A 27056-nucleotide genomic window follows, 5' to 3' on the forward strand; every position below is an offset into this window, starting at 1 on the left:
CCTTTCTTAAGTGGTTTCTGAATGTGGGTGCTGGATGTTGTCACAGAAGCACCATTTGGATGTTTTGTTCTTACCAAGTGGTTCATTTCAGCTTGTACTCTGGAGGTGCTTCAAGTGCAATAAAGTTGAGCTGTGTCAGCTGTGTCCCCTGACCTGGAAATGATCACTGCAACAGGCTGAAATGCAGCACAAAACTGTCTCAGAGCTGCTGTGGATGGGAAGGAAGGTGCAGCCCAAGAAGTGAACTCTTTGGGCTTAAAATGAATCATTTTGTCAATTTTTTGAGGGGAAAAGAACCTTTTCTAGATGGATCTGATGGTCACTTCAAGCTCTTTTTCCATATGGGACTTCCTGCTTCTGTTTGGTTTGTTATTTGGCCTTTTGAGCTCGTCTTATTGCTTGCCTTAAGAGAGGGATTAGTGGTGTGTGCATTTCAAAGCAGGATAGTTGCATGCTGTGGTGCTTGGGGATCACAGTTGGATGTGCAGATAAACACAGGAGGACCTGGAGGCTTGCCCCGAGGAGCACAATACCTGAAACACTGGTACGAGAGAGCTCTGTGCATTTCAGTTTATGCTGATATGAAGGTTTCTGTCCCAAGTTATGATAATGCAGGGAGTTGAAACGTGTCCTTTTCCTGACCAAGGGTTGTTGGTGTGCGACTGTGGCACCGTTTCTGCGGGGGTTTTGAGGAGGTGATGCCTTTATGAAGAAACCTTTTTATTTTGCTAACAGTGGAGAGCATGGAGCACTGCCTCCAGAGCTGCCCTCGTCTTCCAGCCACTCCAGGGACGTGTTTCACTCCTCTGACCTGTTTCTCAGTGTTGCCAAGCTATTTGTCCATGTGGCAATTCTCTCTCCTCCCACCCCTCTTCCTCCAGCCTGGAACTGAGCTAATCTGACCCCAGTGCTCAGGAGGAACCTCCCCATCCCGGGCTGCATCACCCAGGCTCTGGGCTGCGTGGAACCCTCCACCTTCACAGCCAACAAAGTCCCTTTAGAGCTGCTGCTGCTTCACAGAGCTGCTGATGCAGCTTCGCAGGAGCCTGCGCTGGCAGTGGGTTGTGCTATGCTCGATGCCGGGCTCGTTTCCTGTTTCTATTCTGGTCGAGAGCAGCTCAGCTCTGCTTCCTGCCTGCACGCCTCGCACAGATTCCCCCCTAACCCCCAGCCTTTCGTTTTCTCAGGAGCGATTTCAGTTACGGACCCAAGTGAAAGAGGAGACGGCGAGCTCCGTGCGGAGGCAGGCGGCAGGGACAGCTCGCAGCTTGCTCGGGAGAGGATGGTGTCTTGGTCTGCTATACCCGGCCGGAGTGACTAGGCGGGTCAGTGTTTAAATAGGAAATTGCTGTAGGATGACCAGTTCTGGTCTTGGGTCCTGAACAATAGCTTGTGCTCCGTCGCAGGCATCCCCTTGTGCTGCTGCAGCCTCAGCATCCAGGGCTGCTCCTTGCACCGTGACTGCTGAGGTGTGCGCTGCACAGGGTGACCCCTCCACAAGCTCCTCTTTGTTGTAGGGCAGGGAAATGAGTTTTTCACTTCCTTTTTGCTGCTGATTTGGTGTTATTGCAGACCCTTTAAAACGTGCGGAAGCCTCTTGTGAGTCTGATGTTGGACATACTCATCCTCATCCCTTTGCACCAAAACTTAACCTACCAGAGGTCTTGCACCATGCAGGGGAGGGAGGGTCCCTGTTGGTGTGACCTTCCTCTGCTGCATGGAGTGGTTGCAGGGGTGAATGAAGGTGTTCAACTCTGGCTGACAGCTCTGCACGCGTTTTAAACCCTGCCACACATGAGCTTTCAGTTTACAGGAATCATTTTCCTGTTCATGTCCTTCTGGCATGCTGGATTGACTTGTCTTGGAGACAAGCACATCATAAGTGCTGTGGAGAAAACCATTTCCACATGGGGCTCGAATGTGGGGCATGGCAAGGGCCAAGGGCTTGGTCTACCCTGCTCCCTTCCTGCAGCCATGCTGCTCGGATGGGCTTGTGCCCACCCCTTTTGGGGACAGGGTTTGCTCTGCGCTGTGATTTAAAATGAGGTCCTGGAACGTGGAGGAGGAGTTGTGTGTTTGGGTTTCAGTTTTGAGTTAGGCCTTACCCAGGGAAACAGAACCCTCTGTTTAAAGAAAAAAAGAAGAGAAAAAGAATTTCCTGAAGTGCCAAGGAGCGACATCTCTAGGAATGGAGTGCTCTGGCACCCTGACCCCAGGGTAGCACCGAGCGTACGTCAGCGTCTGGCCTGGGCCAGGTTTCCATGGTTATGTTACCTCTTCCATGCACGCTCGCTGCTCTGAGTCAGGCCAAGAGCAGAATTTCCTTGACTCTTTCCAAATGTGTCTCCAGTCTCTCTGTCCCATCCAGGCCAGCAGTACCTGGGCTCGGGTCTGGTATTGCAGACAGGCATTGGGCTGGAAGTGGCTGTGTCCAAGGGCTCATGTAGGCCCTCGTGTCACTCCGTTGCTGCTTCCCCAGAGTAACTGTGAACTTTGGGACTTTGAGCTGTCTCTTGAACAGCTTCTTCTAGCGAGAGGACAAGCTGGATGCATGAGGCTTGCAAATACCTGATACCTTAGAAATCTCCTCTCCTAAAATCTCCCTTCCTTCTGCTTTTTTAGCAATTGATCCTGACATTTGTAATTGTTCCGAATAACAAAAGCTGAGTGGTCTTAAAATGCAAAATATCCTCCTGAAGAGGAGCCTTTTTAATATTTGAATTATTTCAGACTCCTGCCTTTGCTGCATTTCTTTGCCCACCCTAACTCGTGTGGTTGGCATGGTGGCATAATCACATGCTGAGATGACTAAATGCTGTGGAGTCTAAATTGAACACATTGGAGACTGGAAAGCGCCTTCCAGAGGAAGCACTGCTGGAGAATTGGAATATCCTTATGGCTGGCAATAGGAGGGTAGCTTCCTGCCTCTGACGTGACTTAGCGTTTTAGATGAGCTGGGGTTTGTCTTCACGCTGAAGGAGAGTACTTAAAAACCTCTGCAAGACAAACTAAAGCTCTTTAAATAAAAGGGTTGGAGTTTGTCATGTGAGACCCACACTGGTTTCTCAGCCTTTTTCATAGATAGGATCGACTTGTAGGTCTCACTCCCCCTGCATCCCCAACACCCTCAGTGTTGCTGAGAGCATCTGCTGCTGCTCATTGTGCTTGGGGCCCTCTGTGCTTCTTTCCATGCTTATGAGGGTGCTGAGGCGCTGGCACAGGGTGCCCAGAGAAGCTGTGGCTGCCCCATCCCTGGCAGTGTTCAAGGCCAGGCTGGAGCAAGCTGCTCTAGTGGGAGGTGTCCCTGCCCGTGGCAGGGGGTTGGAACTGGATGAGCTTTAGGGTCCCTTCAACCCAAACCAGGCTGGGATTCTTTCCTGCAGCTTGTTCTAGGGTCGTTGTTAAATGTTGAAGCTGGAGGTTTTATCCTTTGTGTGGCAAAGTTGCTGTGGCAACTTCTGTGTTAGCTGAAGTGACACTGCTCTGTCAATCAAAACTTGAGCATTTACCACTGCTGCTTGGAACAGTTCATGGTGCATCAGTGTCTACATAGACCTGGCAGTGCTTTTTAGAGGCTGAGCAGTTTTCAAAGGGTTAAATTGGAAACACTTCTGGAGAGTTTTGCTGCTGCATTTCCCAGGGTCAGGGCTCAGCACCGGAATGGGAATGCTGGCCTTCCACAGGGGAAGTTTTCCCTTCAGCGACATCTTGTTTTGCGGATGAATCACGTTGCTCCTTCTCTACTTTGTGCTGCAAGCTCAGCTTTTGAAGCTCTCCTCTCCAAAGACCGAGAATAAAGCTGTTGTTAGTGTGCTGGGTGTTTGGAGGGGGAGGAAAGCCCCTTTGACATGTGTGTGTCCCTCGTTCCATGTAATGCTGTTTGGAGGGGGAAGCAAAGGAGGGGGGCACAGGGCAGGAGCAGTAGATGTGATTAAAGCTCCTGCCGAGTAGATCTGTGGGAGTGGAGTATCGACCTCTGCGAAATCAATGGCTGCTGCGGTAGCAGCGCCGGCTGTTCCACAAGGGCTCCCGTTGCAGGAATGTAGTAAAGCCTGCAGCACTCCCCGTGGCTGACGTCCTCCCCTCCTGATTTTGTCCCTGCTTTCTGCCAAACAGCCGGGCTCACCTGGATTTCCTGAGCTGGGTTAGAGCAGCAGCTGGTTTTGTGCAGTGAGAGTACAATTTCTGGTGTGCCTCTGAGCCCCTCCTCCTGACAGCCTCCTTGCTGAATGCTCTTTTCCCTGCAGTGCAGCTACAGCCAGCGGCTTCCACCAGTTCATCTAAAGCCAGCCAGGAAGAATGAGCTTTTCAGCTTCTTTTTTAGCAAGGAAACTGAACGAATCTCTCCTGCGTGTTCTGGTCCCCATCTTACGTTTGTAATTGTCAGCACTGATGCCTGAGAGCAGCTTAAACCTCTGCTAAGGGAAGGGGATATGGGCTCTAGCTAGCAGAGCAGAAGCCTTGGTCATGTTGCCTTCCTGGTGTTTGTTTGAGTGGGCAGGTGGTTTCTTCCGTGAAGTAGTAAAAGTCTGAACATTTACTACCTTTACCTAAGGACTGCTTGGGTGAGAAGTGGCATTCAGTAGGCCTCAAAGATCCAGTTGCTTGCTTAGTTTTGTAACCAGGATCTTTGGTTCCAGCCGAGTTTGCCACAGAACCTGACAACTGTCTACAGTTTGTGGTTGCTTCCATGTGATCCTTGCAAAGAGCAGAGGTTGAGCTTCCAGGGATGTATCTGAGGGGCCAAACCCAGTGATTTCATTGCATAATTAAATCCCTTTGTTCCTTCTGGTTGCTGATGAGGTCCCATTTTGAAGGGTGATAGAAGAGAAGAGGCAAGGCCGTGAGTTTAAAAGCTTTCCTGAAACATGGAAGTGTACTGTGCAGCCCACGCTGGCATGGCAGTGGTCTTTCTTTTGGGTATTCCCTGATTCTTACGCCTGGAGAAAGTCATCTTTCCCTGTTAAACTAAAAAAAGCCCACTTCTCAGGGCCTCAGACCTATATGGCAGTGGAGGAGAGCTGTATGTGACCAAGGGGGACACCAGCTTGTATTGCTAGGCTTTGGTTATGTTGGATTAGTCTTCAGTCATCTGGAGTAGCTGGAGCACGTGGATGAGCACGCTTCCCACACGTGTGTGAACACAAAATCCTTAACAGGTAAAATGGCAGCTTCAAAAGGTGTAAGTTTGGTTTCTGCCCCACTCTTCCCAAAGTCTAACTTTGAACGGGATGTTAACAAACAGCATCTTCCACTTCGCTCTCGATTCCAGCAATGTTCTTCTAGAAGCAGTGAGAGGTTTTATTGGAGAGACATCTTGCACGATTCCTTCTTCATCCCCTTTGTCTGTTGTCCAGCCCATCTGCACACCAAGAATGATGATCATCTAGAAGGTGCTTTTGGTGCTGTAAAGATGGACTTCTTATTTTCTCCACAATCGCTGATGGTAGAACAGCAGAGCAAGGCAAGTGGTGGGCATCCCTTTAACAGGTTGTGTGGTTTTGGGGTAGGACAGGACTCGGAGATGTGCTTTGCCTTTGGAATAGTTTGCTTTCATGGTGATGGTAAATGGTTGCAGTCCCACCCCCCTGGTTCAGTGAGCCGAGAGCTGGTGCTTGGTGGGTTTCCTCTTGGTGGTTGATGTGTGTTGATGGATTTTGTCAGGGTTCTAGAGCATGGCAGCTGACACTGAGCTGGTGGTGGTGGAGGGCTTGCAGGAGCGTGGGCCTTTTCCAGCGTGCCTCCATTCTCTTCGGTTTGTCAGCAAGAAAACCTTTGGAGACAGCAGATTATAACTGCCTCTAGATGCAGTGGAAATCCAGTTAATGCTCTTCAACTGAACTTGGGTTCCCCAGCTCCAGCTTCTGGTTTCTGCTGGGGCAGCAATGTGGATGGGGCGTGCAGTGGGTAGGAAGAATGGCTGCAGAGCCCCCTCCAGACCCTTCCATCACATCTGTGGAAATCTCAAGTCAGCTTTGCAAGGTGTTTCCTGTGAGTTTGGTGTGACTGGAGCATGGTGGGGTCCCCAGGCTGCTTTGTGTTGTGAGATAGTGTGCTTTGTGAAGCACAGGATGCAAGATTGAGTTGTCTGCAGGGCAGAAGGAGGAGTCTATCCATCTTCCTGAAATAGCAGGGAGATCCTGGCTTGCCAGTCAGCTGTGTAATTCTTGTGATAGAGAGAGATGAAGTATTTTGGGTGTGGAAATAAAGGGGAAAGAAAGGACAAGCTTGTGATTTTTAAGTGTTGATGGTTCTTGAATGAGTGGAAAGGAACTGCAGGGAAAAAGAATTTGTAAGAGAAAGTGGGGATTTCAATTAGTCAGAAGCAATGAAGAGGCTTTTTCCCTTTCAGAAAGAATTGGGGAATAAAATTAGTCATTGTTCTCTTGCCTTGCAAGCATCTTTATGGAAGCAACTGGCCTTAGAGAATTTACAAGCTCCACCACATGCTCGTCTCCAGATCATAATTTCCTTGAGCACTATCTAGTGATCTGATAGTGCCTACAACCATCCCAGCCTGTCTGCACTCCTTCCCTCTTCCCCCACACTTTCCATATGCACTCAGGGTGGGGATGGGCAGGGGAGCAGTAGAGGAAGGCTGCAGTCCCCAGTGAGGAGATCAGTTTGCTTTCTGGTCAGTCTTCCGGCTCTTCCACATCAGTGGGGCTTTATGCAGCTATTTGGAATGGGAATGGGCCTGAGCAGAGCCTTCAGTCTCTTCACCTCTGGGGTTTTGTTACCTTGATCTTAAGTATTTCTTGTTGTTTCTTTCATCTCTGTGTTTGTTTAACAAATGAGCTTGTATCAGATAGTGAAATGGTGGTTCCTCTTTTCATAGAAGCCTTGCTGTTTCCAGCACACACTAACCAGCTCCCTGGTGTTGGTCATGCCAGGACTTGCAACCTTTTCCCTGAGATAGATGAACTCCCTTGCCCCCTCCTTCGGGTACCAGATTGTGTGATTTCAGGCATGGTTTTGTTGTGGTGTGAAAAGAAGGTGTTAGCTGCCGAGTCCTTGTTTGTCAGCAGTACTGACAAACCCATGCTGGCATCAGTGAGGGTTGGGCAACCAATCGCAGCTGGAACAGTTATCGTTCCAGGGTCCCCGTGGGCTTCCGCTATCAGGTCACATCCCAAAATAACACTGGGCAGTATTTCAAGTGAAGAAACTCAGGCTTTGGGGCTGCAGCCAGCCTGGAGTGTGAGATTCTGTGTGAAATAGTTGGAATCCCTCCAGCGTTTTTGATCTGCATGGCAGATGAGCAATAAAACGCATAAAAAACACATTGGAAACACGTGAGGAAATTCTCCAGACCCTGACGTTTCCTTCGAGTTGGCAGAGTTACTGCTGTGGAGCTTCACCTCCTGGCTCGGCTCGATTGGCTGTGCTCGTGGGAGGAGGGAAGAGGAGAAGCCCTTCTCCTGGTGCTGCTGCGGCTTCCCAGGTCTCCTCCTGATGCGCTGTGGGAGGCAAATAAAACCTCGCTGGCCCTCTCCTCTTGGGCTTGATCCAGACCCCCCTGACAGCAGCATGCCTCTGTTATTTCAGTGAGCTTTGGAGGGGTTTTTAAAGGCTTCTCTGCTGCAGCTCTCCCTTAAAACAGCCTGGGGAATGATTTCTTTCCCCCTTAGTTTGTGGTGCACTTGAGTAAATGGGATATCAGCTGAAGGGTTTCCTTTAGGTGCAGTTGAAAACCCCACCACAGCTCTCTGCCTTGATGGTTGGCATCCCGAGAGGTGGGAAACTGCTCCTTCCTGATGAGCCTCTCAGGCTTGGGCATTCTGGTCCCTGCTCCTCAGCTTCCCCTTGCACAAGTGTCTCTTCTGAGAAAGCTGGTCTTGCTGAATCACACACTCAACAGATGCTGCTGTGCTGGCAGTGGGAAATCCCTTTATTGCTGGGATTCCTGAAGCTCGTACATCTTTACAGGTGGAAGTTGCTTTAGGAGTGAGCTGATTTTTATGGCCCTGTTCCAGTTCAGGTCCTAACATCCAAGAAAGGTTGATGTGTAATTCCCTGGGAACTTACTTAAACCGATGGTTTGAGAGTCTGACCCATAGCCTTGTAGCTACAGGTCTGCTTTTCCTCTATGGGAGGTCTGTGGTGGTATGCCAGCAATGCAGGGGGGCCCTCGCTCCCATGTCTACAGCAACCCTGTATTAACCTGCTTGATTAAAACTGAATGGTTTTAAACGACTTGCAGTACTTGGGTTAAGCTTTGATGCAAGGTTGAAGACATCAACGTGGAAGGTTGTTATCTAGTTACTTAGGGGTTAAATTTCAAGCAGTTTTTAACATTGCTTCATTTTATGTCTTGCAGATACAACTTAGCAATGCCAGGCAGGAAAGTATCCTCTTGGTCTGCCCAGTTCCTGTAGGAATATTGCTCACAGCTGTGTAGCAGGAATGACCTCCTCAGATCCTGGAGGCAAACCTTTTGCCTTTAGGAGATGCTTGTCACTTACATTCCCGATAGAGGGAAGTTCCACATTGCACCTTGCACACTTGCTCTGGGTCTGTCCCCTCACACCAGTAGTTTGTCTCAGGTGTACATTTCTAATGTGGTTTTTCTTGCGAGCCTAAAAGTCTCTCATCTGAGTACCTACAGCCTCTGCCCCTCTGGTGTGAAGGTTTAACTGCTCTGAAATGCTGTATCCATGTAAGCTCATGGTGGTAGGGATTTTAAAGCTGCTGCAAAGAGGTTTGGCCTCCAGCTTCATTTTGGTGGTGATGAAAACAGTATTTGGATGCATTTGGTGGTTCAGACTGAAATACCTCAATGTGTTGTCCTGGTTTGGCCTGGGATAGAGTTAGTTTTCTTCATAGTAACTATTGAAGGGAATTCCATCCAAAGTTAGGTTGGACTCAGCTTCTGGACATTCTGGTCCCTTCATTGACTTAGATGGGGATCTAAATGTGTGTCTTACACCAGTGGCTGAAGTTAGATGCTGAGTCTCAGGGAGAGGAGTGGTTTTTCCTTGATTGTGTTGGTTGATGCTTTTTAATGGAAGATGTTGGCAATGCTCTCTCGTCAGCTCCCACTTCAGATGGTTTCTGCAGTTGGAATGTGGGGTTTGTCAGAGTTGTCCATGGGAAAAATCTTAAATAGCTGCATAAAGGAGCAATGCTGTTGATGTTACAGTAGGAAGGCAGTGAAGATTGCAAGAGATCTTCATCACTATTTTTAGGCTTTTTCTGCAGGTTTTTTTTGGCTTTCATTGGAAATAAAACAAAGCTTTTTCTTTCCTCAGGAAGATAATACTTCAGCAGTAAGCAAATAGGCCTCTGAGACTTGAGCAGGAAGGGATCTCTCAAAGAGGAGCAGTAATGGAAGGGGAGGAAGGACATGCTATGCACTAAGCATCCCACCAAGTGACTGGTGTTTTCTGCTCAAATGTGCCATTTGCCAGCATTTGGTTGAAGCATTTTGATCAAATTCCACTGTTCAAATAGGCAAGACTGCCCTGTGCAGCAGGCAGCTGAATGTGGTGCAGCTGAAGCCCGGCTCTCCCCTTTGTCCTGAATGCCACTGTCTGCCCAACAAGTGTGATGAGGTTGTTGCATATCTCCCCAGTGGTTCTTTATTCTTCTGTAGCTTCAGTTTTCCACTTGCTAGGATGTGGTAACTTGCTGTTCTGCAGCTTAGCTGATGGGATGTGCTGTCAGAGCCTCTTCACACATCACCTGGCAGACTGGTGCTATGGAGCGATAGGTCTCTTGCTTCTCAAGGCTGAGAAGTTTGCAATATCTTGTGTCTGAGGTCCTTTGACACTGCACAGGGTTGGGAACATGTTACCCAAACCAGACCTCATCCAGTCAGCATAAATGAGACCAGGATGTCCAGGTTATGTATCAGTTGGCTCAGCCTTTCGACATGGTGTTTTAGAGGAGGTTGGCTCTGTTCAGGCTGGTCAGCTGAGTTCTGGGCTGAGGGAGTTGAGCTGAAATACCCTGAGGGCTCAGTCCTGAAGGCTTCTGATGCAGGGCTGATTGCTCTGCAAAGGATAGGTGAAGTCCTGGTAAGCTTTGGTCTTCACTTGCTGTGATCCTTTGAATCCCTGGCAGGGATTTTCTCTAATCACTGGAATAGTTGTAATTGCCAGCTTTTTGTTCAGATGCGCCACCACTTGCTCTGTCTTGGACTGTTACTCCTTTACTCCAGGCCAAGCTGGATGCACCGTATTATCAAACAGCTTGTCCAACTGTGTGTCTTGGATCTGCACCTCACCTTCTTGGATGTATCCCCATTTTCCACACTAGCCAGCTGACTTCTGGTGCCATCCCTTTGCAGTCGCTACTGTGGCAACTGGAGTTTCGACTTCCTTAGGCTTTCTGTGCTTGTCTTCTCCAGGGTGGATACGTGCAGTAGGAAGGGTGTTTTCTAGCCTTGCCTTCAAGAAAAGCTGAACTTTAACAGGCTGATATCATAACTGCTAATTTCTGCTATCTCCGAAGAAAGGGAAGTGGGAACCCTGAAGAGTGTTTTATGGTTTCCTTTTAAATCTCTGTTTAGTTTGGTTTTATCCATCTCCAGTGAGTAGTTTCCCAGCTCATATGAGGTTTATGAATTAATTATGGCAAGGCAGGAGTTTTCTGTCGTTCAGAGGCTGAGCCATGTTTCTCTTCCAAGCCGTGATCACATAGACTGTTCCCTGCATTTGCAGTTTTACCTGGAATGCTGATGCCATTCTTTCATTTCTCGCCTCTAAACTGAACTAAAAGAAGCAAGAAGGAGAATTAGCAAGTCGTTTAGCCCATCAGCGAGCACTCAGCACACCAGCAAGGGAACTCTTGGATTCAGAGATAGGCAGCAGGATAAGTCACATTTGGCAGTTACCTCAGTCTGCAGCAGCCTTCCTTACTGACAATAACACGAACAGAGTTCATTGATTTCTATTTGTAGTATGCCTAAGGGAGAAATACACTCTTTCTTAGTGGTAGGTGAGAGAACAGTCCCATGTCTCTTTATTTTTGCCTGATGTGTTTCTCTGTGTATTGCAGGACCTGTCTGGTTCAATAGATGATCTACCCATGGGTACAGAAGGAGCCCTGAGTCCTGGAGTAAGCACATCAGGGATTTCCAGCAGTCAAGGAGAGCAGAGTAACCCAGCTCAGTCTCCTTTCTCTCCACATACCTCTCCTCACCTGCCAGGCATCAGAGGACCCTCCCCATCCCCAGTTGGCTCTCCAGCTAGTGTTGCTCAGTCCCGCTCTGGTCCACTTTCACCTGCTGCAGTACCAGGTAATGCTGCTTGGCACGTGTTGATCTTCTGGTGGGGCTGCCTCGTGCAGCTGGAGAGTGAATTGAAGTGGTCAGTGGGGAGGAATTGGCCTGTGTCAGTATTGTGTGGTTATTGAGGTCCTGTGAGCTCATTTGCTTGCTTTAAATGTCTCTAACTTTGAAAGGATATAATAAAGCGGGTGGGATGGCTGGTAAGCCAGCAGTGTCGTTTTGCTGGGTTAATGTGCCTGGTCTTGCTCTGCTTTTCCTTCACTGTGGCCAACACAAGCCTTCTCCTGAAGTTGGTTGTAGTTCTGGTGTTTGCTCTTGCATCCTGGGGTTTGTGGTGTGCAGGATTTGTGATTAACCACTCTCCTTTTTGTGGTGTAGGCAATCAGATGCCACCCCGACCGCCCAGTGGCCAGTCGGACAGTATCATGCATCCTTCCATGAACCAGTCAAGCATAGCGCAAGACCGAGGTGTGTGACACGAGTTAAAAGATCTAATTGTAATCAAAGTAGATGTGTAACTAACAATTACCTGGCCTGATGGCATGGATTCTGTGGTGAGGTAGCATTTAAAAGATGCCCTGGGTTTATAAGCTGCGAGTGTTTAAGCATTTTGCTGTAAATTCAGCTGTTGCTGGTTGGTTGGCCTCTTAATGTTGCCTCCGAGCTCATACTTTGGCTTGTGAGATGTTTTTTCTGGCTCTTCACACTCTTTTCTGTGGATGTTGCTTGTTCAGTGTCCATGATCTTAAGCTTCAAAATGAGGGGTGCTCACAGAAACATTGTATGCCTTTTGCCCTAAGAGAATAGGGTTAGTGTGGGGGGAAATGCATGTAAAATTCCACCTCATATGGCTGAAGGTATATAGTTGTCACCTGGAGAAAACAAGCAGACAAAACCCAACAGCACGCCCTTAGGATTTGCAGTCCCCCTGTCTGCTCCTGTGACACTAAGGGTTTTTTTCTGGTTAAAACAGGAAATTGGATCTGTTATCTTCACGGATAACACTGGCTCCCTAATAGCAACCACTGCAAAATGTGTCCAGGCTGTTGCTGAAAGGATTTTGTTAGTGGGTCTCTTGTTACTTCAGAACATGTGTGTCCAGTGGCACCCCTGGATACTTTACACTAATGATTGTCTCCTCCCCTCACCGCTGACCAGGTTACATGCAGAGGAATCCTCAGATGCCCCAGTACAGCTCACCCCAGCCCGGCTCAGCCTTATCTCCCCGTCAGTCCTCTGGAGGACAGATGCATGCTGGAATGGGGCCATACCAGCAGAACTCCATGGGAAGCTATGGACCCCAGGGTGGGCAGTACGGACCTCAAGGTGAGGCACTGTCAGCTCCACAAGGTGGGAACTGAGCTCAGCAATCTCTATTGTAACATCTTGTCGTTAAGAAGCTGTTTTTATTTGTCCCCCCTTAATGTGTGGGTCATACAAACCAGTGTGCTCCTTATGAAATGGAAGGAACCGTGCTTTGTTCGTACTGAGGCTGATGAAACATGTTGCTAGTTGTACTTCTAAATGTAGGCTCCTTCCTCCTCATTTAAAAAGATGTAGGCCCTGCAGCCAGTGTAACACAGAAGGAAGAGCCAGTTTTCTTTGGAGAGGAAGAAGACTGAGTGTTGTATGTTTTGGAAAGGGTTAAGTGAGGTTTTTTGACATCCTGTCCTGCGCTGTTTGGCTCACTTGGCTCGGTTGAGGTTTGGGAGAGTTTCAGGCAGCTTTTGAATCGATGTTGTTCCTTGGCTATGTCAAAACACATTTTATGTGGCTTATATCCAAGTACTTTGACTTCTTGTTGAGGTGTTAACACTCCCCCTCATTTCTGTTAGTGATCTTTAAATATTTGCTGATAGAAGATTTTTATGGTGATTCATTAACTGGTTGAATGATGTTGTCTTCCCCTCTTTTTTTTTATATCTCCTTAGGAGGTTATCCCAGGCAGCCAAACTACAATGCTATGTCCAATGCCAACTACCCCAGTCCAGGAATGGGAGCAAGCATGAACCCCATGGGAGCAGGGAGCCAGATGCATGGGCAGACTGGTGTGCCACCGTACAGTGGGCTTCCTCCAGGGAGGATGAGCCATGCCACCATGGGGAACAGACCTTATGGACCCAACATGGCCAATATGCCACCTCAGGTGGGGACAGGGATGTGCCCCCCACCAGGAGGCATGAATCGCAAAGCACAAGAAGCGGCTGCTGCCGCCATGCACGCTGCTGCCAACTCCATCCAGAACAGGTAGGGAATGACATTCCCCTGGTCACTGTTAAAAGTCCCTTTCCTTACAGCAGGTCCTGGTTTCAAAGCTGTAGATGGAATAACCCAAACCCTCAAAGGTTTGCCCTTCTTGGAGACTTCTTCATTAATGTTCAGTGCTAAGAAAGGGAAGAGCTTAAAGCTTGGACAAGCAGAGTGTTGGAGTGCATCATTAATGACATTTTCAGGGAATTTTTACTATTCATAGGTGAAATCTAACTCAGAGATCCCTTCAGTTGTTTTTGCTTTCTGATCATCTTTGTTAGATGGGTGACTTAAAATAAACTGCTTGTATGGTAGAGCCTATAAATCTAGCAGCCAGCCATGCAGCTCCATTTGTCCAGTGTAATGAACTCCTTCCTTTTACAACTTTGATGAGCAGCTGGGGAAAAGGGGGCTGGAATTCAGCAGTGAACTTTGCAACTGTTTTCTGTGGGGTTTTTTGTTTCGTTATGTTTTAATTGCACATTTCAGAGGCGGTGTGCGTGGCTTATCAGAATGCCACCAGAGCCATGACCTTGCTTATAAATTGGGTTTCCCCAGTAAAGCTGCTGGGTGTATTTGTTATCTGACTGGGCACTGTCCTCTTTATCCTGACTTTAAGGGCTGCTTCTGCAGCCTACTGTCTGATGTTATCCATGACTGCCAAGAGGTCAAGTTCCCAAATGCCAATAAAGGCATCAAAGTCTGTCCCTTTGAGTAGTGAGTTTGAGTGACAGTTGTGTATGAGGCTTTCTGATAAATCTGAAATGATGTAGATTGTATGGGTGGCACAAAGGAAAGAAAGAAAAATCATTAAATGTGGCTGGAGCACTACACTGTTGATCTATACACATCATGTATTCTCAGTTAAATGCACAGGGCTGCAGGATTTGCAGCCTGTTCTTCCCTGGAAAGGCAACTTAACAATGAAATGAAGTTCAGTTCGGGGATGTTCTAGAACAAGAGTCAGGGTGAGAACGGTCAGAACTGAAGTGCCTCTTTCAGAACAGTTTGCATCCTCTTTTGAGAATGAGACTTAGGCTCTAGGGTTGCTAAGCTCTAAAAGAGCACCTCATCTTTGGTCTCTTGCTGGAAGAGTGAGCTGGAGAAGGTCACTTCCACTTCTTTTGTAGGTTTCTTTTAGCAAAGCTGCTTCCTTAGGAGACAAGATCTTAATGCTTAGTACTGGGAGTAAGCATCTGTTTCTTCCTTGCCTTCTCCAGGCCTCCTGGTTATCCCAACATGAATCAAGGGGGAATGATGGGCACTGGACCTCCTTATGGACAGGGAATTAACAGTATGGCTGGCATGATAAACCCCCAGGGCCCCCCCTATCCGATGGCGGGGAACATGGCCAACAACTCTGCAGGTAAGCCAATGCTGACCATTAAGGCACTTCATCGATTTCATTGTGCTGAATTGAAAACGAGTGTTAAAGCTTCTTTTCACTCCCTAGGGATGGCAGCCAGCCCCGAAATGATGGGTCTTGGGGACGTCAAATTAACACCTGCAACTAAAATGAACAATAAGGCAGATGGGACGCCAAAAGCAGAGTCCAAGTCAAAGGTAAAATGTTTTGGGTTTTGTTTTTAACGACTCGCATCCTCTTCAGCATCCATGAAAATTAAACCACTGCACGTTACTTGGATCAGACAGTGCCTCTGTCTAGGAGTGAGTGTGGTTCCTGAGGGAAAGCTAATTTGATTCATTCTTCTTACCCTGAACCAGACTTCTTGGTAGCGTGATTGTCCTTGTCATAGGTGATGTGACTGCTGCTTGTGACCGTGGTCCTAGTCAGTGGGCTGTTCTCTTTTGGAATGTGTTGTGATTTGGAGCATAATTTAAGTGTCTCGGCGCTTTTAGACTGTTTTAGAGTAGGCTCTGGCTATATTTGCAGTAAACACTAAACATGTGTTAATAACAGTATCCTTGAGGAGCCTGAACTTTGTCATCCTACCCCCCAGAGACCCACTAGCCCTCAGTAAGGCCAGGAAAGGGACTTCCTATGAGAATTTACATGTTCCCCCCTGTTTGACTCCCAGTTTCAAGCCTCTGTCTAGGATTTCTAACAGATGCTTGGCACACCTTATTCATGTGTTCTCGTTTCAGTTGTGAGCTAATCTTGAAGGGGAGCATTGCCCAGTCCTTTGGGAGGAATCCATTCCACTTGCAAAACAGTTTAGTATTAGGAATTATCACCTGCCACAGTGAAACTGCCAGAAGAAGTGTAAATAAACCTGAGTTTGTTTCTGGTGTAGGCTTGGAGCTAGGCAGTTATCACCTCTCAGCTGGGAGGTGGTACACCAAAGTGTTACAGTTGTTTCACAAACAAACCTCTTACTAATCCTGTATTAAAGCCAGAAGAGGGAGGCAAACAAGTTCTTCAGGGAGTGTTTTTCTTTGCATTACTGCTACCAGTTTCAAAAGAACCACCAAAAAAGCAGTTTGTGAGCCCATAGTCTCTCAGTTTAAACCCATTCCCCCTTGTCCTGTCACTACACTCCCTGATGAAGAGCCCCTCACCAGCATCCTTGTAGCCCCCTTCAGACACTGGAAGCTGCTCTGAGGTCTCCACGCAGGTTCTCTTTTCCAGGCTGAACAGCCCCAGTGTTCTCAGCGTGTTTCCATACAGGAGGTGCTCCAGCCCCTGATCATCCTCGTGGCCTCCTCTGGACTTGCTCCAACAGCTCCATGTCTCTCTTACGTTGGTGACACCAGAACTGCACACAGTGCTGCATGTGGGGTCTCAGGGGAGCAGAGCAGAGGGGCAGGATACCCTCCCTTCACCTGCTGCTCATGCTCCTTTTGATGCAGCCCAGGACATGGGTGGTTTCTGGGCTGTGAGTGCACACTGAAGGCAGCTCATGTTCAGTTCTCATCAGCCAACACCCCCAAGTCCTTCTCCTCAGGCTGCTCTGAATTGCTTCTCTGCCCAGCCTGTAGCTGTGCCTGGGATTGCCCTGACCCAGAGGAGATCCTTGCACTCAGCTGTGTCTGTATATCCAGGTAGCAGGAGATTTCTGCACTTGCATTAGTGAATAGGCAAGAGAAGAGAGATGGTCTGCGTGGGGAGCCCCTCACCCACACTCATCAAACCTCCTCATCTTTGTTCTTCTTCTGAGGCATGTTTATTTTGATTCCTTTGTGGTGTTTGGCTTCAGTTTAACCTGACATCTATCACTTGGGCAAGAGAAGAGGCTAACCAGAAGGCAGTTCACCCTGGCACAGTGCATTAGCCATGAGGAATTTGCAGTTGAATTAGGTGTTTTCTCATAGATTTAGCAAGCTCTCTGCGAAGCCTCCTTGAGGTTTGTCTGGTTTCTGTAGCATTCCTGAAACCTTTCACTTTTTAGAAACACATACTCTGTGAATTCCCTGAGTAGCAGCTGGTTTTGTGATACCTTTGTTGAGTAACACTTGCCTGACGTTGATCTGAGACAAGCGTAGGGCTGCTCTAAAGCCGTTCTCAGTGTAACAGCAGAACTTTGAACTCTTATCTGGCTGCTGTTTTGAAACCATCTCGGATGTGAACCAGCTGCTTTTGTGCTGCTCAGTCCTGATATCTCTTTCCTTCTCCTAGAAGTCCAGTTCTTCTACTACAACCAATGAGAAGATCACCAAACTCTATGAGCTGGGTGGGGAGCCCGAAAGGAAGATCTGGGTAGATCGTTACCTGGCCTTTACTGAGGAGAAGGCCATGGGCATGACCAATCTGCCAGCAGTAGGCAGGAAACCCTTGGATCTTTACCGGCTCTACATCTCAGTGAAGGAGATTGGAGGATTGACTCAGGTGAGTGTCCAGCAGCCAGCGTGGTGACTGGGTGATGCCCACCATCTGCCAGTCACAGGCTTAATGGGCAGCAGAGTTTGAAGTTAGCTTTGGAGCTAGAGGGAAAGCCCTGACTTCCCATTCAGCAGTGTTTAAATAACACTTATTAAACCCAGCATCCTTGAAATGAGCCAGATGTCTGCTCTCCCAGTCGCTTGTTGAGAACAGTCTGTGGTGAGATTCTGTTCAAGTGCTTTTTTTCCCCTGCTTTGTCCAGTGCAAAGGTTGGTGATGCTGTCTTTGCATCTGATTTCATTTGCAATCTGTCCCTGTTTAGAAAGCTTTCTGTAGGTGAGGAAGAGAGCTGACTGGTTTTGGGGTTCTGAACACGACTGTGTCTGCTCTGCTTGGCACTTACTGCATCCTTTGTGTTAGCTGGGAAGTGTTGATTTCTCCCCAGAAAAGCTCTTGGAAGAGGAGCTGGATTTTGAGTCCAGAGCCTCTTCTTTGGTTGTGCAGGTCAACAAAAACAAGAAATGGCGCGAATTGGCCACAAATCTCAACGTGGGCACGTCCAGCAGTGCAGCGAGCTCTTTGAAGAAGCAGTACATCCAGTGTCTCTATGCCTTCGAGTGCAAGATTGAGCGAGGTGAAGACCCCCCTCCAGATATCTTTGCAGCTGCCGATTCAAAGAAGTCTCAGACTAAGATACAGCCTCCATCTCCAGGTGAGTTGAGGCACTGGTTTGAGTTGTGAAGTGGGTGTTTGCACCATAGGATCTCGTTGTGGAGACTCTCCATGCTGTGGGTCAGGCTGGTTCCAAACTTCCACAAAGCCCCTGTGTCTGTCTCTAATTAGATGTTCTCTAGTTGGGTAGATTAAATACCTTCTGTAATCTGGGAGTGAGTGATAGCAGGAATAAGTCAAGCTTCTTGGGACAGTGCAGGCTTTGTGTGTCCTACCTCTGTACTAAGGATACCTAAAAATCTATACATAGCTACATACACACAGCTCTGCACTTCCTAGTACCTCACTGCCTTGTGGGAATCGGGTGGAAAGGGAAGTCTGGTGTTATCCCTACAAGCTGATCTCTGCATATTCTAACAGCAGCCCTTTTTACTGCTCAGCTTTGGGAACTTGCTAGAAAAGCTGTGCTTGTTTTGATTATGCCAAGTGCTACCTTCTGGGAGTAAATGCTTGATGTAGATGTGAACTCATCTTCCTCACCAATTACTCCTTTCCGTCTTCAGCAGGAGATGGTGAGGACTTTCTGAGGCTCTGTGCACAGACACTTTGTAAGCCTGTTACAGGTTGAATGCTCTAGAAACGAAGCTCCTTAAAATGCACTTCTGTTGTTTCAAATGTGATGGAGTGCTCTGGTTTCTGAATATTTAAGCAGAACAATTCAGATGTGTTGAACAAAGTCCCCCAAAACCCAACTGAAAAAGGAGGAAAGGTCCAGGCTGTCATCTTTAGTCTTCATTGCTTGAATTGCCAACACTGAGCTTCAGTTTTCCAGTTTGTCTTATAAGTAAAACCTTCTGATGCTTTTTCTGGTCAGGAGCCTATTCACGTGGGTGAGATAAAACATTGTCAGCTTTGAAGCTCCTGTAATGTTTGCAAAAAATGCCTTTCTGCTTCTGAAACCTGGTGTTGTGTCCCAAGGAGTGGAATAATGAACCCTTTTTGGATTGTATTGCAGTTGTGTCTCAGCCCTGCTAAGCCCTCAGTCAACAGTGTGCTTGTCCGTAATACTCTGTTGGCGACTACATTTGTCTGTCCTCTCTGTTACAGAGCGTTGGTTTCTTTAAGTCCTAATTGATATCTTGTCACTAGTCAGGAAACCTGTCCCAGTGTAGCTTCAGCCTTGGTGTATTCTGTAAGACAAAGCAACTTCTGTGTCACTAGACTAAAATTCTATGTAAAGTGGTGTCTCGGTTCCCCTTAACCGAGACCACAAATCCATCCCCGCTTTCTTTCCAAAACCACTTTCTTGCCCCCCAGAGATACTAGGCAGTGGACCAAAGATGTTAAGAGCATGTGGAGTTTATTTGGAGAGGGCTGAGGCTTTTCAGGAGCCACTTAAACCCTCCTGTAGCACTTGCTGCCTGTCAGAATGGGTTTTATGTCACTTCAGCTAGCACGGAGCTGTCTGGAGGTGGCGAGTCTGCCTTCAGGGCTGTGCTACAGGTGATCTGCTTCAGCACATCAGCAGGAGGAATTTGCAGGGCTGCTCTCCCCACTTGCCTTAGTCTACAGGTTTGATTCCTGTGCTCTGTGGTATTTTCTATGTAAACTGTTCTCTGCACTTGTCTTACTCCAGATTCCTGCCACTAGGAATATGCAGAGGCAGCACTGAAGCATGGTTGGTTGCTCTGATCCTTTAAGCCGTATCACTCAGCATGTTCATGCTTCTGTTTCACTTTCCTTTTCTTCCTCTCTCTTGCTCCTCTGGATGGGCAGGACCCAGGGGTGTAAGCACAACACAAAGCGCTCTCACAACCCAGAGCAGAGCATCTAAAGGCTTCTTGCAGGACAATCAACTCTTGATGCTGGAGCTGTTTCCATGCATTCATAACCCTCAAAACCCAAAAGTGTTTCCAGAAGGGCTGGAGTGGCCTGGGTGTTGCCTCGTGGGCACTTGGCACAGGTTTCCAACACACTTCTTGGGTTCCTGCTCACAAACTGCAGCGTGTCCCCAGGGAGGCGTAATCAGTCTGCGCTGGGTTTTAATTCCCAGAGCATGGAACTGGCCCGGCTCCAACTGTGTGTAAATTTGTGAGTGGGAGGGACACCGGGGGGGGGGTGGGGACAAACACCAAATGGCAGCGACGCAGGGAATGTCTCCAGGCCTCTTCCTGCTGGTGCCAACATCGCACACACACACACACACACAGCGGCCAAGTCCTGCGGGAAGCGCGTGGAGCTGAACCCGCTGCGGAGGGAAGGAGACCGCCCGTGAATGAAGCTCCCCTCTGAGCTCGCCTCTGCCTTGCCTTCTCCAGAGACCTCCCCGCGCTGGGAGGGAGTCGCAGGGAAGAGAACAGGGTGCCAGGAAGGTGGGGTGTAAACAAGCATGGCCTGGATGTGACCTCGGAGGGTTTTAATGAATAGCTGAAGTGAGTCATCAACCAGCGGGGCTGGGGCGAGGAGATCGGGTGCTGGATGGGAACTCAGGGAAACATGAATTAAGAGTTCAGCTCCTGCCAGCTGCAAGGAGCAGGTGAACCTGGGCTGATGCTGTCACAGCAATCCCGGGGCAGAGGGGAGCTCCTGGAGCTCCCAGCACAGCTGCATTACACAGGATGGCCTGGGAGTTTTGATGAAAGCCTCCTTGGGAACTTGCTGGACGGGTTTTGTCTTTCACTGAAAGATCCAGCATCACCAGCATTCCCTGTTCCAGGAATCCTTGGGAGTGGTGCTTGAATTAACCTGAATGAATTAACCCCTCTGGAAGCGCAGAGCAGGTGGAGAAGCCTTGTTCAGAGTTACTTGGTGGCTTCAGCTGATGTTCTAGTTTCCAGCACTAGGAAGATCATGAGATGTTTCGTGAGAGCTGAAACCCACCTTGCTGCGCAGAAAGAGTGTGAAGGTGATGAGTCAGTAGTTGTCACTTGGCAAGAAGCACTGTATTCCCTGACACGTGGTGCTCTGTAGAGCACCAACCTCTGGAGCCGGATAGGTTGGGCACCACAACATTGTGCCACAGTGGTGGCAACGGTGTGTAAATGGCATGTGGGTAAGAGCGAAGAGATGATGAAAATGAACGTGTCCTCTTGGCTCTAGATCACTGTGTGTGGTTCTGGGAAGTCAGGCCCAGTGTGTCTTTGAAATGTTGAGCTCCTTGTACTCCTTTTGGCCGTATTTCATCTGTCTTTTGAAGGACTCTTTGCTCTGTGTTCTTGAAGCTGATGTTCTGGAAGATCTGTAGGGTGCAGAGGTGCTCACACCACGTTTCTGTTCTTGCAGCGGGTTCAGGCTCAATGCAGGGTCCTCAGACACCTCAGTCCACCAGCAGCTCCATGGCAGAGGGAGGAGACTTAAAGCCACCAACTCCAGCATCTACACCACACAGTCAGATGCCTCCTTTGCCAGGCATCAGGTATGAAACCATTGCACCCTATTCCACTATGCCGGATGCAGACTGTGAACATGAGGGTTGCTCCTGGGTCATTCCTAAAGAAGGCTGGAGACTTGAGAACCTATTTTGGTGGGGCTCCATGGCTTTGCTCCGATGTTAACAGCTCACAGCAACATTATTGTCTCTGCATTTGTGTGCAAATAATCATTTTGGGTCTGGGGACAGTGCTCTTCATGCTTCTGTTGGAGGAGTATGGCTGGTCCTTCTAGGGGATAGCAACACCTGAGGGGAACATGGGGAAAGTATCCTGAGGATCACTTTGGACCTCTCTAATCCTGTTTTTGTGGGTTGTTTTTGAATCAGGAGTAACTCAGTGGGCCTTCAGGATGCCTTTGCAGATGGTAGTGATCCTACGTTCCAGAAACGGAACTCCATGACTCCAAATCCAGGGTACCAGCCCAGCATGAATACCTCTGACATGATGGGTCGCATGTCTTACGAGCCAAATAAAGATCCTTACAGCAGTATGAGGAAAGGTGAGGAAGTCCTTGCATGCTTTTCTCCCTTAAGCACTAATCCCTGTATCTGGCTGTATGCTGGAGTGTGCTGTAGGAGACCTTCTGCTTGCCCTTCTTCCCCAGAAGATGGGATGTATCTTTCTAAGGCAGAGGTAGACACATTTATTGGTTCTTCTTTTAATATTCCAGCTCCAGGAAGCGATCCCTTCATGTCCTCAGGGCAGGGCCCCAACAGTGGTATGGGTGACCCTTACAATCGTGCTGCAGGTCCAGGGATGGGTAACATGGCCATGGGACAGCGGCAACACTATTCCTACGGAGGTCCTTACGACAGGGTGAGGTGGGTACTTCAGCCTGGTGAGATCCTGATTTGCTTGGCTCACGTGAAATGATGATTTTTCTCTTCACTGCTGTGCCTTTGCTGATCATCCTTTTCCATTAGAGGAGCAAGGGTGGATTTAAACGGTTGTGTGGGGGGGGTTCCCTTTGTTTCCATGTAGGACGGAACCCGGCATGGGACCTGAGGGCACCTTAGCCACAGGAACTCCGCAGCCAAACATCATGCCTTCCACCCCGGAATCGGGGATGTACTCTCCCAGCCGCTACCCACAGCAGCAGCAGCAGCAGCAAAGGTCTGTGTGGGGTCTTGCCACAAACAGCTTTTCCTACTTAGAGAGCTCTGAGACTGTGAAAGTGAAGCATGCATCTGATCAGACAAGTAATGCATCTGTTTCTCCTCCAGACACGATTCCTATGGCAATCAATTCTCCACTCAAGGCACATCCTCGGGCAGCCCCTTCCCTAGCCAGCAAACCACCATGTACCAACAGCAACAGCAGGTAAGTCATCAGAAAGCCTCTGATGTGTTTGAGACACAGAAGAGTTTTATGAAGGGGGGGGGGGGGGGGGGGGGGGGGGGGGGGGGGGGGGGGGGGATGAAAACTCTTTGTGCTGTGTGTTTGCTTTATGGAACATGTAGAATTGAGTAACTTAAATGGCAGGTGGGGTTTTTTTCCTATTTCCAAAAGCTGAAGTTTTCATTAGTGTTTCCAGTGTTGGGTCAGCAAAACAATGTTTGGAGAAGGGAGGTTGTGGTGTTTGCAGATGTGTGAGGTCAGGAAACTTCACTGGGTTTGCCTGCCCCTCTGGAACTTTCCGAGTCCCGTCGTGTTCCTGTAACGTTTGAGTTCCAAGGGATCTGCTGAGTTTGCTGTCGAGTCTTTGATCTTCTGGGGAGCTGTTCCAGGTGGATCCTTCTGCACAACCCAGGCCTTTTTCTGTTGGCTTTGCCTTACTGAGCCTGCAGACAAAGGCTTCAGCCCTGCCTCCAGTCCATTGCCCCACTGCCTCCTACTCGCTGTTCACAAAACCCCGGGTTTGTTTCAGGACAGTCTGAATGAACATACTTCTCTTTCCATAATCCTTACATATGGCTTGCTCTTTGTATCGGTGCCAGGACCCTGATAATTCCAAACCCTCTGGTTTAGGGGAGTACAGAGAGGGCACTCGCTGAGCTGTGCTAAGAATAATTCCAACTGCTCTGCAGTTTGGCTCTGCAACCAGAGCCACGGGGCTCAGAGCCAAGAGTTTGAGTTACTCTGGTACTTGTCATCTTTGAAGCCCTAGAGCTCTGTCTGATGCCAGTCATGACCATGGAGCTTCTAAACAGGCTGTAGAGCACAGACCCTTGGAGGCAAGAGAGATCTTGGAGTTCAGTTTTCTCTTAGCAATTGACTCTTTTCTCCATTTACACTTAAAAGAAGTAGTGGGGTGAATAATTCTCGCTCCTTTCAGTGATGTATTTTGAAATCTACAGGAAGGGAAGAAGCAGAAAGTACAGCAGGTTTTAATGCATCTTGTTTGCTTCAGCAGAAACTTGTTTCCTGGGAAATAAAAGAGAAATAGGGCCTGATAAAATTCCTGGATGCGAGAGGAAACAAGTGCGGGCGCACGGTTTGGTTTGTGGTGAGCAGCAGCCCCGAGTCTTTCCTACAGGGAAGTCCTTTCTGTGGGCAGACTTCTGCCCCCAAGGCATCCTTGTAGAATCCACAGGGAAAGTACACAGCCAGCCACAAGGAATTGGTCCTGGCTTGTGGATTTGAAAGACTGATCCAGCCTCATGCTGGATATGGCTAACAACAAGACAACTCTTGCCCTCTTACAGGCCATGCCATGGAGCAGCAGTACCCACTGAGGGTTGGGTTGCTTGTTTCTAAGCACCTCCAATATGAAGGCAGGCTGAGAAAGTTGGGGCTGTTCAGCCTGGAGAAGAGAAGCTGCATGGAGACCTCAGAGCAGCTTCCAGTGTCTGAAGGGGGCTACAAGGATACTGGAGAGGGGCTCTTCATCAGGGACTGTAGGGACAGGACAAGGGGTGAAGGGTTTAAACTGAAACAGGAGAAGTTCAGGTTAGATATAAGGAAGTTCTTTACTGTGAGGGTGGTGAGGCACTGACACAGGGTGTCTGAAGAAGTGGTAAATGCTCCATCCCTGGCAGTTTTCAAGACCAGGTTGAATAGAGCCTTGGGTGACACAGTCTCGTGTGAGGTGTCGCTGCCCGTGGCAGGGGATTGGAACTGGATGATCTGAAGGTTCTTTCCAACCCAAACCATTCTGTGATCCTAAGCAATCTCATGTTGATGCCTTTCTTTTCCCTGTAGAATTACAAGCGGCCGATGGACGGCAGCTACGGCCCCCCTGCGAAGCGACACGAAGGGGAGATGTACAACGTACCATACAGCGGCGGGCAGGGGCAGACCCAGCAGCAGCTGCCTCCAGCACAGAGCCAGCAACCCAGCCAGCAGCAAACTGCACAGCCGTCTCCCCAGCAGGACCTGTATAACCAGTATGGGAGTACATACCCTGCTGCTGACCGCCGCGCTGCCGGAGGGCCTCAGAACCAGTTCCCATTCCAATTTGGCAGAGACAGGGTCTCGGCTCCCCCAGGCTCCAATGCTCAGCAGAACATGCCTCCTCAGATGATGGGGGGTCCCATACAGTCTACTCCAGAGGGCCCACAGCAAGGTGCCATGTGGCAGGGGCGCAACGAAATAGGGTACAGCTATCCGAACCGGCAGAGCACGGGCTCTGCGCCCCAGGGGCCTGCTTACCATGGAGTGACTCGAACAGATGACATCCTGCATTCAGACCAGAGGGTCAACCATGAGGGACCATGGCCTTCCCATGGGAACCGGCAACCTCCTTATGGTCCCTCTGCCCCCGTGCCCCCAATGACCAGGCCCCCCCAGTCTAACTACCAGACCGCCCCTAGCATGCAGAATCACATTCCTCAGGTATCCAGCCCAGCACCTCTGCCCAGACCTCTGGAGAATCGCACTTCTCCCAGTAAATCTCCGTTCCTGCACTCGGGGATGAAAATGCAGAAGGCAGGACCACCAGTCCCTGCCTCGCATATAACACCAGCAGCTGTACAACCCCCCATGATCCGACGAGACATCACCTTCCCTCCGGGATCAGTAGAAGCAACGCAACCTGTGTTGAAGCAGAGGAGACGGCTGACAGCAAAAGATATCGGTAAGAGGAAACCCCTGCTTTTCTGCTTGTGCCTGCCCAGGGGATGGGTGCTGCCATTACCCTTTGGTAATGCCAAGTGGAAGGGCTCTGGTGACTCTTGAAGAGGTCTAGTTGGGGTTTCAGACATCGTTTTGGCATTGTCCACGTGGAGATTGCGGGTACATACAATCTGTACATCACCTTAAGCAAGCTTTGCTCTTCATGGATCCAAAAAAGCAGTGTCAAGTATCTCCTTTTTTGTTTTTAAACTCCAGGAGCTGGAAGTATCATATGTTTATGTTACAGGAACTCCTGAAGCCTGGAGAGTGATGATGTCTCTGAAGTCTGGGCTGCTAGCTGAAAGTACGTGGGCCTTAGATACCATAAACATCCTGCTCTATGATGACAACAGCATAATGACCTTCAACCTCAGCCAGGTGCGTGCAGATGCTCTCTCATGCAGGTCTTTGAAGTGCTAATTGTGCAGGGTTTTCTGTCAGCGAGATAGCAACAAGCAGCTCCTGCCCTTGTAGGGCCAGACTCCGGGATGTCCCTGGACCCATGGAGCGTGCCAGGTTGGAAGAGAGTATGAGGTCTGGGGAGCTGTGCACTGCTTACTCACTAGCCCATGTCATTTATACCTTTGTATAAAGAGCACTTGTGTTTGCACAAGTGTTTGGGGGGTGGCTTGGATACTGACAGTCAGCACCTTGGGTTTGTCTTTTTCCCTTTCTTGGAGGACAGAAAACTCTGCTTCACAAACAGTTATTGCCAGCATGAAAAAAAACAGTAATGACGAGCACAGCTTAAATTCTTAGCCCTTTTATGCCCCGCTTCCCCAGTTGATTGCGTTGGCCTATGTTATTTTCTGATCACTGTTCTCTTCCTTCCTTCCCCTCCTGTTTTTCCTCTCCCTCTTAGCTGCCAGGCTTGCTGGAACTCTTGGTGGAGTATTTCCGGCGCTGCCTGATCGAGATCTTTGGAATCCTGAAGGAATACGAGGTGGGAGACCCAGGGCAAAGAACACTATTAGATCCCGAAAGGTTCTGCAAGTCTTCAGCTTCCTCTCCTGAAGAAGGGGAGGAGGATGATGAACCACGGAGCCTGAACTGTGAGGAGGAAGATGAGGATGAGGAAGAGGAGGAGGCTGCGTTTTCGAGCAAGGACAAAGTACCTCTGGAGAGCAGCGAGGAAAAACTAGTTAGTAAATTTGACAAGCTTCCAGTCAAGGTGGTGCAGAAAAACGACCCCTTTGTGGTAGATTATTCAGACAAGCTGGGGCGGGTGCAGGAGTTCGAGAGCGGGCTGCTGCACTGGCGGATCGGCGGCGGCGACACCACTGAGCACATCCAGACCCACTTTGAGAGCAAGACGGAGCTACCTTTGACTCACAAACGGGCTTCCTGCACCTCTGTCCTGAGGAAACGTGCAGCAGCTGAGAGCAATCTGAGCACTAGGGAAGGAGAGACTCCTCCATCCGACAGCTCCTCGGAGAAGAGGATAACTGCCACCATGGATGACATGCTGTCGGCACGTCCGGGCGCCTTGGCAGGGGAGGAGGAAGAGGTTAAAGCTCTGGAAACGGCGAAGGAAAGCAGCAAGTTTCCCTTTGGCATTAGTCCAGCTCAGAGCCACAGAAACATCAAAATCCTGGAGGATGAACCTCACAGTAAAGACGAGACACCCCTGTGCACC

At 49.0% G+C, this 27056-nt stretch overlaps 1 protein-coding gene across 7 annotated transcripts in view; it reads left to right on the forward strand.

The window, feature by feature from the left end:
- ARID1A (AT-rich interaction domain 1A) overlaps window positions 1–27056 on the forward strand; it is a 59515-nt gene that overhangs the window by 30223 nt on the left and 2236 nt on the right. For 4 of the 7 annotated variants that reach the window (XM_057403569.1, XM_057403563.1, XM_057403568.1 and 1 more), the window contains 17 exons: window positions 1188–1325; window positions 11002–11242; window positions 11612–11701; window positions 12392–12559; window positions 13165–13480; window positions 14704–14849; window positions 14937–15046; window positions 17061–17270; window positions 17769–17976; window positions 21219–21351; window positions 21694–21866; window positions 22038–22188; window positions 22349–22480; window positions 22591–22687; window positions 24509–25382; window positions 25668–25798; window positions 26283–27056. The exon at window positions 26283–27056 is cut by the window's right edge and continues 2236 nt beyond it. In XM_057403569.1, coding sequence (XP_057259552.1) covers window positions 1188–1325; window positions 11002–11242; window positions 11612–11701; window positions 12392–12559; window positions 13165–13480; window positions 14704–14849; window positions 14937–15046; window positions 17061–17270; window positions 17769–17976; window positions 21219–21351; window positions 21694–21866; window positions 22038–22188; window positions 22349–22480; window positions 22591–22687; window positions 24509–25382; window positions 25668–25798; window positions 26283–27056 — 4092 coding nt within the window. The remainder of the gene's footprint in view (window positions 1–1187; window positions 1326–11001; window positions 11243–11611; window positions 11702–12391; window positions 12560–13164; window positions 13481–14703; window positions 14850–14936; window positions 15047–17060; window positions 17271–17768; window positions 17977–21218; window positions 21352–21693; window positions 21867–22037; window positions 22189–22348; window positions 22481–22590; window positions 22688–24508; window positions 25383–25667; window positions 25799–26282) is intronic. The other 3 variants (XM_057403565.1, XM_057403566.1, XM_057403564.1) reach the window with 2 other exon arrangements.

Source organism: Pezoporus wallicus, unplaced genomic scaffold (genome assembly GCF_028554395.1).
Source record: "Pezoporus wallicus isolate ANWC-B61680 ecotype Strahan unplaced genomic scaffold, APGP_CSIRO_Pwel_v1 contig_8232, whole genome shotgun sequence".
In the NCBI taxonomy this organism is placed as follows: Eukaryota; Metazoa; Chordata; class Aves; order Psittaciformes; family Psittacidae; genus Pezoporus; species Pezoporus wallicus.